We start from the raw sequence: 13,955 nt of genomic DNA, 5'->3' as shown, positions 1-13,955 counted from the left end.
TAAATGCTATCAAAAAGCAATATAAATATTGGGTTTTGCTTGTTTTTTTTTTTTTTTTTTTCTGCTTTGTTTTGTTTTCCTTTGCAATCATGGAAGACCAAAAAAAAAAAAGTTTTAAAATAAGGATTGCTAGTAATCCTTTTATCTTTAAAATTAAATTTTTAACTTTTTAAATGCTTCTTTTTAGGGCAAGAGAAAGAGAGTGCAAGTGGGGGAGGGTCAGAGAGAGAGGAAGAGAGATACTTTGTAAACTGAGTGGAGCCCCATGTGAGGATTGATCTCACAACCCTAAAATAATGACCTGAGCTAAAATCAGAGTCAGAGTCTTAGACTGAGCCACGCTGTGCCACTAAATAGTATTTTTAAGTACCAATTTTTCCAAGAGGTGAAGATAAAAGCATTTCCTCTTACCAGCTTTGGAGTACTATGAAAAGAATCACATTGCTTTTCCGTAGTTTACTATTGCTGTTCAATATTTGATATTTATTTTTCTAAATATATATTCTCTGAGATAATTATGCCTGCTTTCTCTTAGATCCCACTGGAAAATAAGGAAAATTGTGAATATTTTTCCATTACCACAGAATTTGATACTTAAGTGCCTTCTAATATTCAAATAATGCTTTGCATACCTCAGCATGAGTCAGAAACCCCTTTTGTCCTTATCAAGATATCAGATGGTAATTATATATATACATTTACTTAAATAGTCATCAAATATGAAATTACTTTGAGAGAATCACAAAAAGTGTCTGGAGATACTAAATAAGTATTTGGAATGACATAAAAATGAGAGAAAATACCTGTCATTTTTAAATTTTGACAATTTAAAAAAAATTCACTTTCTTCAGCTGTGCAAACTTTGGTCTCAGTTTTGGCTTCCATTTGAGATAAAATTATTCATATTAAACATAATTCTTTTATAACAGTATAAAAATGGAGTTTCAGAGATGCACAGAAGTATTTAGCCTCTCATCCCATGTGAAAACATTCAAAAAATTAAATGAAGGAAAAAGGAAGTAGGTTTGACACCCTCTTAGGCAATATGGCTACTGGAAAGGAAAGCCAACTAAATCAGAAATGGTCACATTTTGCTAGAGCTTTGCCATGGAGTACAAGTGGAACTTTATCAGCATCACTGAAACATTGTGGTACTTGGTAACATCAGGTGCCACTCAAATAGTCTGTCGTTTTTACCTGCAATGAAGCCGCTGTCCTGACTCCCATATGTGTTTCTTAACATGGCATACAGAGATCAATTTATGGATTTTCTTCACTTTTAAAGACTCTCCCTCAGGAGATGAGAGCAATTTGTTTATTATTGTTAAAGCATATGAGAGCATTAAAAAAAAATTGCCTGGAGGTTGTCCATTCCTAAGCAGGGGCAATTTGTACTCACCAGTGCATAAATTATCTATCAATCTACTTACCTGTCATCTATCACCCATTTATCTATCCATCTATCAACTGTTTAAGTATTTATTTATTATTTATTTCTCTCCTATTTCTCACTGTAACTTAACTTTTCCTTTGCACCTCACAGGACTCTGAATTCAAACATCCTATATTTAGACCAGGCTCACCGCGAGTCCCCATTTCCACACTGGTCTCCTCAAATGGGTGACACAGTGAAGAAATGATAAATTCTGTTCCATATCATTATTTTAAAATTGTAAATGGAACAAAAATTATACATTATGCAAATATGATGTGCTGTTTCCTCGATTTTCATTTTTGTTTGCAATGTTCTTCCCCCTCTCCAAACGGAAACTAGCTAAGCATCCTTCTCACTGCAGAGTGAGTTGTCATCACTGACTTGTTACTACTGCTGCTTTGATTTTACCTTTTCTCCTTAATTTCACATTGCAGCGATGTGAAATTTATTTCCTTCTGTCCAACCCCACTCCAGTTTTTCTTTTCCGTCATGAAACATGCTCTGTGGTACTTGGTATATGCCTAGATTATCAATTTGTCTATCCAAAAAGTATAATATGTTCTCTATATGTGTAACCATGTGCATGTGTTATTTTTCTATAAATTTCATTGCTACATTTAAGTCACTTTTATTACTTGCTGTGTATAGATGAGAAGATACTTTTTGCTTCTTTATGTATTATAATCCATGATATGTATCTAACGAATTTCACTTAACTTTTTATCCATAGTTTATCTCCAAATCTCACCTATCACCAGCTTTACAGTGTACTGCCTCAATGAACACCCTTGAGTTTGTTCCCTTAAAATTTTTATGTAAAAATAAATAAGTAAATAAAAATTGTATATATGCATTCTTAATAAGAGAGAGGAAGATATATTCATAATTTTCCAAAATATTTCAGATGTATTATCCCAATACCATCTTGTATTAATAAGTTCAAGAGGTGTGTCTGGGTAGTTTAGTCAGTTAAGCGTCCAACTTTGGATCTCAGCACAGGACTTGATCTCAGGGTCGTGAGTTCAAGTCCTGTGTTGGTTTTCATGCTGGGCATGGAGTTAAATAAATAAACAAACAAATAAATAAACAAAAACAAGACTTATCGTGAATCTTCCCCTTCAAGTTGGGTGCATAAATTACACCCTTCTTGTTAGTTGTGCATTTATAATGTTATAAGTATCTTTCATACAATTTATTATACTGATTCCCTTTTCTTTCCAAGTTACCTAACAGACATCTTATTTAAGTCTTACTGGTCTGTTTTTATTGTCACTTTTCCTTTGCTTTTAGATATTGAGATATATATGGCACAAAAATGTGATTTAAAAAAATTTTTAAAGATTTTTATTTATTTATTTGACAGAGGGATCACAAGTAGGCAGAGAGGCAGGCAGAGAGAGGGGGTAAGGGGGAAGCAGGCTCCCTGCTGCACAGAGAGCCTGATATGGGGCTTGATCCCAGGACCCTGAAATCATGACTTGAGCCAAAGGCAGAGGCTTAACCTACTGAGCCACCCAGGCACCCCAGATGTGATGTTTTGACATATGTGTATACCTGTGCAACTGTAAAAGATTTCAAGATAGCAAACATATCCATCACTCCAAAAGTTTCTTAGTGTTCATATATGTTAACTTCATTCTACCTTTCCTGCCTCTTACCTGACCAAGACAACTTGAATCTGTCCTTTCTAAAATATTTTTATATTCAAATAATTATAAAGTAATAGACTCAATAAAAACAGTATAAAGTAATCTTACCCAATTATAACATCTTGTGCCACTTGGAGTATGAGTACGAGTACACAACCAGGAAACTGACAATGCTATAACACAAATACTTTGTTCAGATTTCACCAGTTTCACCAGTTTGGGGTTATTCTTTCATGTATTTGTGTACATTCTCTGCTCTGCACTTTATCACAGGTTTACATTGTAACAACCACTGTAGTCAAATTGCAGAGCTATTCCATATCTACAAAGGTCCCTTTTGTTATCCCTTTAAAGCCACACCATCTCCCTACCTCTTGGGCAACTGTTCCCAACCATTGGCAGTTGCTCAAAGTTTGTCACTTGAGCAATGTTTTATGACTAATACACAAGTTGTAATCTTTTGGGCTAGTCTTTTTTAAATTAACTTCATTCTTTTGAGGTCCATCCCTGTTTTTTGTGTGTATATATCATTTTCTCTTTAAGGTTGATAAATAGTATTCAGTGGTATGGAAGGTACTGATGAAGTTCTAGAACCTAGGTGAGGTTTGGTGGGCTGAGGTCCGGAGCCGATGACCAAGAAAGAATTCTTGAGACATCTTTGGTGCAAAATGGTGGTTTATTAAAGCACGGGACAGGACCCATGGGCAGGAAGAGCTGCTGCCCCGGGTTGTGAGGGATGGCAGGTTATGTACCCTGCTGTTGGGGGAAGGTGAGGGGAAGGGAGGTTTCAGTGGAGTTTTCATATGCTAAAGAGGGTCTACAAGGTGCCAGGATGTTCCAGGCCTGCCGGAGGCCTTGCCCTTGCTGCTGGATCAATGTTGTCTTTAGACCAGCCATTAACATTAAGATCTTTGGGAGACTTTTTGGTGGGGTCTCACAATCCTGCTATCAATCGTCTTTGTTAGTGAGATTTAGAACATTTGTAAGCCAAGGGAGACTCCTGTCTAGCAGGATTGTGAGCTCTGCAAGTTAACCATTTGCTTATTGTTCATGGCAGTCAGGGCTGCCTGAGGGATGCTACACTTATGGAGGGGAAAGGGTGAAGAGGGGGTGCAAGGCGCCAGCTTTTGCTTTGTCCTCAGCCAGCCTCCTGCTCCCTCATCAGTACTATGTGTTAAACCATTTAGTCATTGAAAGACATTTGTGTTCCTTTCAGTTTTCAACTATTATGAAAAAGGATTTTATAAACATACTCTCAAGATGATTGTGTGAACATACATTTTGATTCCTTAGGAATCATTTCCAAGAATGATTGTTTTAATTTTGATGAAGTATAATTTATCATATGTAATTGTGTACATTGTGCTTTTGATGTGTTGTCTACAAACTCAGCCAGTCCCCAGGTCCTTTAGAGATTTATCCCTGTACTTTTGTCTAAGCAGTTCATAGTTTTGCTTTAAAGTTATTACCTGTTTTGGAGTATGTTTTGTATAAGATTTAGGTCAACACTACTTGTTTTTGTCTGAGGACATGCAAAGATTCCAGAATGATTTTTTAAAAAGTTATTATTTCTTCTACTGAATTAGCTTTGTACCTTCATGAAAAATTAGTTGTACTTTGTGTAAAAATCTATCTCTGGGTTCTCTATTCTGTTCTTTTGCTTTATATGTCCTTCTTTCCACCAGTGCCACACAGTTTTGATGATTACTGCTACATGGCAAGTCTTAGCATGGGATAGAGCATTTCCCTCCATGATACTCTACATTTTTACATGTATTTTAGCTATGCTAAGTCCCTGGTCTTTTATAACCGTTTTAGTATAAAGTCATCTATAGCTATAAAATATCTTGCTGGGATTTTGTTTCAGTTTATATTATATATAAATCAGTTTGGGAAGAATTGGTATCTTTAGTACATTGAACTTCTAGTTTATGAGCTCAGTATGTCCTGCAATTTATTCAGATCTTTGATTTATTTAATCAGCATACTTTTCAGCATACAGAACCTGCACATGTTTTCTGAGTTCTAAGTATTTCATTATATTGGGGTAATTATAAGTGGTTTTGTTAAATTTTGGTTTCTACAAAATATTTGTGCATTGCTCTTGTATCCCATCATCTTGCTGAACTCACATTTATAGGGGGATTCCTGGAGGCTCTGTATTAGACAACATGTCATTTGCTCTAGGGATGGTCTTAATTCTTTCTTTACTAGGTGTGTGCCTTTTAGGCCATTTACTTGCACTCTCTGGGACTTCTCTTTTGATCAGTTCCATATAACTACAGATGGGTTTGGATTTTTTATTTTTTCTGTTTTTCTTTTTGTAAATTAATGCAAGATTCTTTACTCTTGTAAGTCCGGTGTCCTTTACTCTGCATAATAATTTTGAGAGTCATCCATATTTTTGTGCATATGAATAATTTATTACTTTTTATAGCAGAGTGGTATTCATTTGTTTGGATATTCCATAATGTATTTATTCAATTTCAAGTGGAGGAACATTTGAATCATTTTCAGTGTCTGACTATTACAGATAAGGCTTCTGTGGACATTCATATACACATACCTACAATGCAATGTGCTGTCTTTTCTCTTGGGTAAATACATGACAGTGGGATGCTTAAATATTTAGATGGTTGTTTAATTTTTAAGACGGTGAACCTTAAACCGGGTGGTTTTTAAATCTTTATACCATTTTAAGTTTCCACCAACAATATATGAAAGTTTTAGTTCCTCCACTTACTCACCAACAACTAGATATTATACTTGGTATATAGTGTTATCTCACTATAAATTGAAATTCATTAACGATGATAATGTTTAACAACTTTTTATGTTAGTAGCAGCTCCTTATTTCAAATTATTATGTTCTATGAAAAATATAATACTTTTTGATATGAACTATGTACTTACTTAATAATGAAATAGACCAATTTTAACTGAATGAAATAAATTATCAAAATTTGTAAATCTTAATACTTTTTTTCTCTTTTTTGGCTTACAAGGGCTGATCAAAGATACTTCAATATATATTTTAAGAGTGGGATATTGTGATCCTTTTATTCATGGTTTGTTTTTTCAAATCTATGTATTATTAATATTTCTCTGTAACTCTGTCCAACATATATGATCTAAGCAATGCATATTTTCTTATATCTATATATGGTATCTCATACTTAGGTATATAATTCTTCTTAATAATTAAAAAATAAACCACAAAAATATTCTTAATATTTATCCTTATATCCACATGTCCTCTGTGTGTATATATATATATTCTTATGAATTATTTTTATTTGAATTTTGTTGACTTCACAGATAATTTTATCCCATGACGGTGGACTCAGAAAACAGTCCAGTCTCTCCATGATGTAAATATGTCTATTGAATGTTTAAAATGTAATAACAATAAACAAAATATAAGGATATTTGGGGAGGATTATGTAGGAAGTATGTCCAAAATCCACACTAAGTATATAAATTTCTATGTATCATATCATATGTTCACTGTCCAAATTATAGCCTCCTCTCCTTCTGTTTTTTTCAGGTGGGATCATCAAATCAATGTGGTCAAACAATACAACCTAATAAAAATATAGCACACACTCATTTGAACCAAAATGTAGAAAGTTGACCATTTCAAAGAGGCAACACCCTTATTTATGATAAAGTAGACCTTGTATGTAAGCATACAAAAACAAGTAGAATATTACTTTTTTAAAAAGCTATTTATTTATTTATTTATTTAAGAGAGCGCATGCAGGGCAGGGGAACAGGGGAGCTGCTGAGGGAGAGGGAGCAGAGTGGGAGCCTCAGATTCTCTACTGAGCAGGGAGCCAGACAGGCGGAGATCCTTGCACGGTGGGCTCATGATCATGACCTGAGCCAAAGCCAAAAACTTAACCAACTGAGCCACCCAGGCACCCCTAGAACATGACTTTTACAGAAAAGTTATCCTTGTTTTTCATAGAGAAAAGAAAGAGTAATTCCGTTGGACCAAGTAAGTGTTGAAGAATCAAGATCAAGCTGCTAGGAAAATAGAAATCTTGGAATTATCTATGGCAGATTGCATGAAACTTAATTCAATTGCTGTATCAAAATGGACATATTTAGACAAAATTAGATGCTGTGCTGATCTTTTAGATTGTTGAAGTGCCAAGTGTGTATAGTTGAGAGGCTCTCTAGGGCTCCTATGTGAAAATAATGGCACTCATGAGGAAAGACCAGGGCACAAAGACTCCCTGGGGAACGGAGATACAGGAGTAAATTCAGATGACTGATGACTTCAAGTGAGTGTAATACACTGAACATCCTTAAAATAATAGTCAAGTGTGTTTTAGACACCCTACAGAAGTCTACACAGGCTAAAAACAAAGAAAGTACTTACAGGAAAATCACTACATACATATCATACATAGACACTGGAAAGTTTATTTGATAGTTGTTGACATGAGTCATTTTAACTCTTTTTCTGTACTAAGTATCCTCTTTACTCCCACAGAGCATACCCACATTCCTTGCTTGGTGTTATAGTCTATAGACTCCTTACCCATCCTACTTTCCCATCCCTGAGGAAGGAAAAATATATATTTATATTTTTTTTTCAAAATGTGAATAAAATGTTAGAGTACATGGAAGTCAATCTTTAGATATATTTTGAACTCATTTATCCTTACATTTCCCTCTGAAGGAACATATAGAAATGCTTAATGCGGATAGTCTATTTCATACGAACCATATGGTGTACAATAAACTTAAGAAAAGGTATTGCATGACTTCTTCCATATCCTATGTAAAGCACACTTTACATCTTTGTTCCTCAAGCTATAGATCAAAGGATTCAGCATGGGGATAATGAGGGTATAAAATACGGAAGCCACTTTATCAGTGTCAAAGGAATGACTGGACTCGGGTTGCACATACATAAATAAAAAAGTCCCATAGAACACTGTGGCCACTGTCAGGTGGGACCCACAGGTGGAAAACGCTTTGTGCCTACCCTCAGCTGAGTTCATCCTGATGATGGCTACCAGGATCAGCAGGTAAGACACAAGAACTATCGAAAGAGATGAAATCAAATCCAAAACTGAGAAAATCAAAATCATCAATTCAATTTCATGTGTATTTGAGCAAAGCAAAGTTAACAAGGGGAGACTGTCACAGTAGAAATGATTGACAATATTATAACCACAGAATAATGAACTAAAAATCTTGCCAGTAATTAGAAGAGACACAAATGTGCTGTAAAGGTAGGGGACGGCCACCAGCACATAACACACCCTTTGGGACATGATGACAGGGTAGAGCAGAGGGTTACAGATGGCCACATAGCGGTCATAGGACATTGCCGACAGAATGAACAGTTCACTAATGATGAATATAATGTAGAAAGCTCCTTGAATGGCACACAAATAATAAGAAATTGTGTTTTCTTCCACAATAAAACTTACTAACATTTTAGGGCCCACAGTTGTTGAATAACCAAGATCAGTAAAAGCCAGGTGCTTGAGGAAGAAGTACATGGGTGTTTGGAGCCTGGAGTCCACCTTGGTGAGGATGATCATGCCCAGGTTGCCCACCACTGAGACCAAATAGATGATGAGGAACAGCCCAAATAATGGAGCCTGCAGGTCATGACGGTGTGTGATTCCCATGAGAATAAATTCATTCAGCACTGTCCAATTGTGTTTTTCCATCTAGGTTTATTGGAAAACCTATTCTGAATAGATAATCAGCATAGTAAATAGCTTTCATGTTATATCATCTGGGAGTGGTTTTGTTGTTTTTCTTTGTTTTTGGTTTTGTTTTGATTTGCTTTGTTTTTATCTGGTAGGGTTTTATCCTGAATACAAGTAAAATAGCAGTGTCAGAAGTCTATGAGTGAGCTGTAAGAAAGCAACAGAAAAATACAGCCTCGTGTAACATTAAATTATAAACACGTTTCTGGAAAATCCACATTTACCTCACATAAAACATTACTGATAAGATTGTGAGATTCTGAAAAGCTATCCTATAATCCAGTGCACATGCTCTTTTGTCAGAAATTCTGAACTACTGTTAAGAAAAACTGTTTTAAATGAACAGAAAAACTAATGATGTAAATGTTGAGGTGCAATGATGACAGGGGAAAGAAAAAAGTAACACTGTTGGTGAAAGAAAAAAAGTAACATTGTTAGTGCTGATTTTGTGTGAGATGAGGAAAGAGAAAAGGACTTTCTCTCATTAGTTTGAGACAACTAGGGAAAATGGCAAATTGCTTTTTTGATAGTTTATTTTCTATTTTGATGATCAGATCATTGTGGTTTATTTATTTATTTTTTTGTTACACTCTTTAAGAAAATTATCTATGTTTTCTATCAGATTCCACTGGAAATTGAATACCCGGTACCTCATGTCATCACCATAAAACGGCACTTAAAAGTCTCCTGACCTTCAAATATTGCTTTCATATCTCAGTACGAGGCAGAATTTCTCTTTTTTACTTATTATGAATTACTTAAAAAATCACCTTTATAAATAAGTTGATTTAAATAACTCACAATATTTTTGAGAATAAGCTTTTTTTTAGAAAAAGAAGAATATAGTCACTAAATGATGATTTAGGTATCAAACAAACACCTGAATAGTTACAGTTTCATAATTTTGCCACAGTTTTTCTTTTTCTTTCTTTTTTCTTAATTGCTAATTCTTTAGTTAGGTTTTATGGTCACTCGGTTTGACCTGTATTACTTATATGATCTAGTATTTATAGGACACATATATTTACATAAGCAATATGTCCCTGACACATCAAAAATGGCTATTAGCACTTGTGAAAATACTTGAACAAGTGAGGTGAAGAGATAGGAATGCACTCTTGATACTGTCAAGCAGTATCAATAGTAGGAGATGCAGAAGTGAATCAGAAATCCTATGCTTTGACATGGATTAAAAGTGTTACCTTGCAAAGTTCACCGAAACTATTTGGATATTGGTATAACACAGCATCACCTGAAATACTGTGTTTACCTGTGATGAAACCTCTGTCTTGGCTTCCCCATGTGCTTCGTGATATGGTGATGTGAGATCAATTTATGGATTCTTTGTTGCCCTCTGAGACTCTCCCTGAAGACATGCCAAGCAATTTCTTGATATCCCTAAAGCAGTTGAAAGCTTAACAGCATTCAAGGAGGGTGTTTGTTAATTGTCTAAAACAATTTGTATTCACCACTGAATTAGAATTTTTTTTAATTTTTATTTATTTATTTGACAGAGATCACAAGTAGGCAGAGAGGCAGGCAGAGAGAGAGGAGGAAGCAGGCTTTCTGCTTGAGCAGAGAGCCCATGTGGGGCTCTATCCCAGGACCCTGAGATCATGACTTGAGCTGAAGGCAGAGGCTTTAACCCACTGAGCCACGCAGGCGCCCCTAGATTTTTTTTGTTAGTTTGTGTACTACATTCATACATCTTATTTTTAACTCTTTCTCCCCCCACCCCCCGTTTTGATGGATAATTTTATGTGTGCACTTGGCTAGGCTAGGGTGGTCAGTTGTTTAGTTAAAAAAATTATCCAGATGTTGTTATAAAGATATTTTTCACACATGATTAAAATTCAAATTAATAGACTTTGAGTATAGCCTTGTACCGTCTGAAATGTAGGTGGACCACATCCAATCAGTTGAAAATCTTACAGAGCAAAAGTTGGGGTCCTCCAAAGACAAAGAAATTATGCTCCTGACTGAAATATAGAAAATCTACCTTAGTTTTCCCTCTTTGTACTCAAGACTGCAGTGCCAACTCTTGCAATGCTAGGCTTAATCCACAGATTTTTGCCTTGCCATTCTCAACAAGCATATGTGTTAATTACTCAAAATCTCTCCCCCTTTCTCTCTCAAACCTATATTACCATATATTTTATATAATTATATATGTATTAACACATTATGTAAAACATTTTACATATATAAAATATCATATATAATATATATGATATCTGATAGGATATATGATATATACATATAATATATATGATATATTTTCTCCTCCCTTTGGTTTTATTACTCTGAAGTATTTTTACCAAAACAAACAACAAACATATAGGGAAATGCATTAAACTGTGTTATTCATACACCAAGCTTGCCAGTACTCCTTCAGTTCTACAATGGTCTCCTTAGAGGGATGACACGATGGACTCCTCAGATAACACAGGGAGTCATTTTTAAACACTATCTTACTGCATTGTTCAAATGATTAAATGAGGGGTACCTGGTGGTTCAGTCAGTTAAGCATCCGACTCATGGTCTTGGATCAGATCATGATCTCAGGGTCTTGAGATTGAGTCCTCCATGGCCTGGTGCCCAGTGCATGTTCTGCTTGTCCCTCTCCCTCTGCTCCTCCCATCCACCACCCTCTTAAATAAATAAATGAAATCTTTAAAAAGTAAAGAATTAAATGAACTGAAAGTAATAAGATACTATGTATATAAGTAATAAGATATTGTGCTGTGTCCTTCACTTTTGTCTGTCTGTCTTTCTCTCTCTCTCTCTTTCTTGGACTAAAGAGAGTGAAATTAGTTACTCTTTCTTCTTTTTTCACAGTAAATTCTACTCATCTGTTTAGGTCTTGTCTTTCATTTTATTTGTCTATATTAGAGTTCAGTATTTCTTGTTTTTCCTTCATGCCTAATATCCATTCCAATTATTTTTCTCTCCCTTGTCACCTCCTCTACTGTACTTAATATATATCTTATAAGATCAATGTATTCTGGAAAAATATAATGTTTTATACACATATGTTTTACTATGTCATTTTGCTATCAATTGTGTTGTTGCACTTTAAGCCACATTACCTATTTGTGATGTTTTCATGTTGTGATTCTTTTTACTTCTTTCTTCATTACAGTCGATAATATATTACAAATTTTATGGATCTACTCTTCGTATTTGCTTGTCTCCAACCTCAGTTCTCAGCAATACTGTTCCAACACAGAGTTCCGTGAAAAACCTTGACTTGCCATGTTAATGTGTTCCAGACAAAATCATCCGTGGTATACATTTCACATATCTGTCTCTGGCTGTGTGTGTATGTGTGTGTGCGTGTGTTGATATTCATGTAGATCCACCTACATGTATGCATATGACCGCACATAAATACCCTCAACACAGGAAGATCTCTTGGGAAGAGAAAACGATTCATTTAATTTTGTTAACTATTCCAGATTGGTAGTACCGGTTCTGATATCCTCTTGTACCTGCATAGAGATGAGGTTCTTGGGTGTTCGCATCTATGACAGGTGCCTGAATTATGTTCTCTCCTGTTAATGGGACAATATTTTATTAAAATTATTTAATCAATCAATTAATTAATTTAGGGGGAATGAGGGAACAGGGGAGGGGGCAGAGGAGAGGAAGAGAGAGTCTCAATCAGATGCCATGCTTAGTGTAGAGCCTGACACAGGGATTGATCCCATGGCCCTGAGACCATGATCTCAGCCAAAATCAAGAGCTGGTCCCTTAACCAAGAGTCAGCCCAGCACTCTCTTAACTGTATAATAGTTAAAATATGTTTCTTTTACTGACTTTTCCCTTGGTTTTTGTTTGATCTCTTGGCATGGTTAGAAATGAAGTAAAACACCTTACATAGGTATCATTGAAAATAGGAAACTGCACATATATGAGGTATAAAATTTTGATAAGTTTTGACATATGTATGGATATATGTATCTCTCTATGTAATATTTCCATTCCATCTCATCTACCCTGTAATGTCTCAGACAGGCTTGGGTTTAATTTAGCTTTCTACTATTTTGAAATACTTATAGAATTATGTGGTGCCAAGGAGCCCAGAGTTCCTGCACCTCACTTAGTTTCTACTAGGAGTAACAACTTGCATCATTATTGTACAATTCAGATTCTACCACAGGAATTATGAAATTAATGTTGGCACAATACTCTGCCTATTTGGGTCACCATCTCATTTTTGTGTTTGCAAAGAATTATATATACATATATGTATATATATGTATACATATATATGTATATGTATATATGTATATGTATGTATACATATATATGCCACAGAAAGAGCAAGCTCCAGCTGGATCAACACTGTTGGTAGGTCATGGGTGGGGCTCACAGTGACCTCGCTGCTGACTCTTGATAGAGTCCCAATCAGTGCTGTGGACTGGAGTGAGAGCCGCCCCCTCGTTCCTGGAGGGCACCCACCAAGGGACAGAGGACAGGAAGCCCAGGTTGGGAAGTGCAACTCGGGGTGAAGGCCAGGGAGAAGCAGGTGCTCTGCAGTGGCCAGGAAAGGTCCAGACGCAGTGGCGGACTTGCGTCCTGTTACGTGCGGGCTTTTGTGTTTGCAAAGAATTATATATACATATATGCAATTTTTTTTAAAGATTTTATTTATTTATTTGACAGAGAGAAATTACAAGTACACTGAGAGGCAGGCAGAGAGAGAGAGAAGGAAGCAGGCTCCCTGCTGAGCAGAGAGCCCGATGCGGGACTTGATCCCAGGACCCTGAGATCATGACCTGAGCGGAAGGCAGCGGCTTAACCCACTGAGCCACCCAGGCGCCCCATATACATATATACAATTTTAATCATATGTAGAGGGATATAAACAGCAAAACCATTAACAGGCTTATTCCATCACTATACGGGTCACCTATGGTTCCTTCATACCTAACTGCTCTTCCCTTCCCTCATTCCCTTGTCCTTAGCCCCTGTCAACCACTAATCCGGTTTTCATCACTACGCTTTTCTGGGTGCAAGATTCTCAGCTGACAATTATTTGTTTTGATACTTTAATGATGTTGCTCCACTGTCTTCTCACCTGCAGTGCTTCTGACGATAAATCTGTTATTCTTTGTTCCTCTTTCTATA

The 13,955-nt window shown here is 35.9% G+C and overlaps 1 protein-coding gene across 1 annotated transcript; it reads right to left on the bottom strand.

Moving 5' to 3' along the window:
* Positions 1-7,838: 7,838 nt before the first annotated feature.
* LOC131822635 (olfactory receptor 8K3-like) lies at positions 7,839-8,780 on the bottom strand. The gene has a single exon (XM_059158922.1). The coding sequence runs from the start codon at positions 8,778-8,780 to the stop codon at positions 7,839-7,841; it is 942 nt and encodes a 313-aa protein (XP_059014905.1).
* Between the last annotated feature and the right edge of the window lie 5,175 nt (positions 8,781-13,955).

Source organism: Mustela lutreola, chromosome 1 (genome assembly GCF_030435805.1).
Source record: "Mustela lutreola isolate mMusLut2 chromosome 1, mMusLut2.pri, whole genome shotgun sequence".
NCBI classification, from domain to species: domain Eukaryota; kingdom Metazoa; phylum Chordata; class Mammalia; order Carnivora; family Mustelidae; genus Mustela; species Mustela lutreola.
Note: the sequence above shows the minus strand (reverse complement) of the source record. Positions and strands in the feature narration are given on the sequence as shown.

Bases quoted from the DNA above. Each gene is read 5' to 3' on its own strand.
- LOC131822635 (XM_059158922.1), bottom strand. From the start codon at position 8,780: ATGGAAAAACACAATTGGACAGTGCTGAATGAATTTATTCTCATGGGA.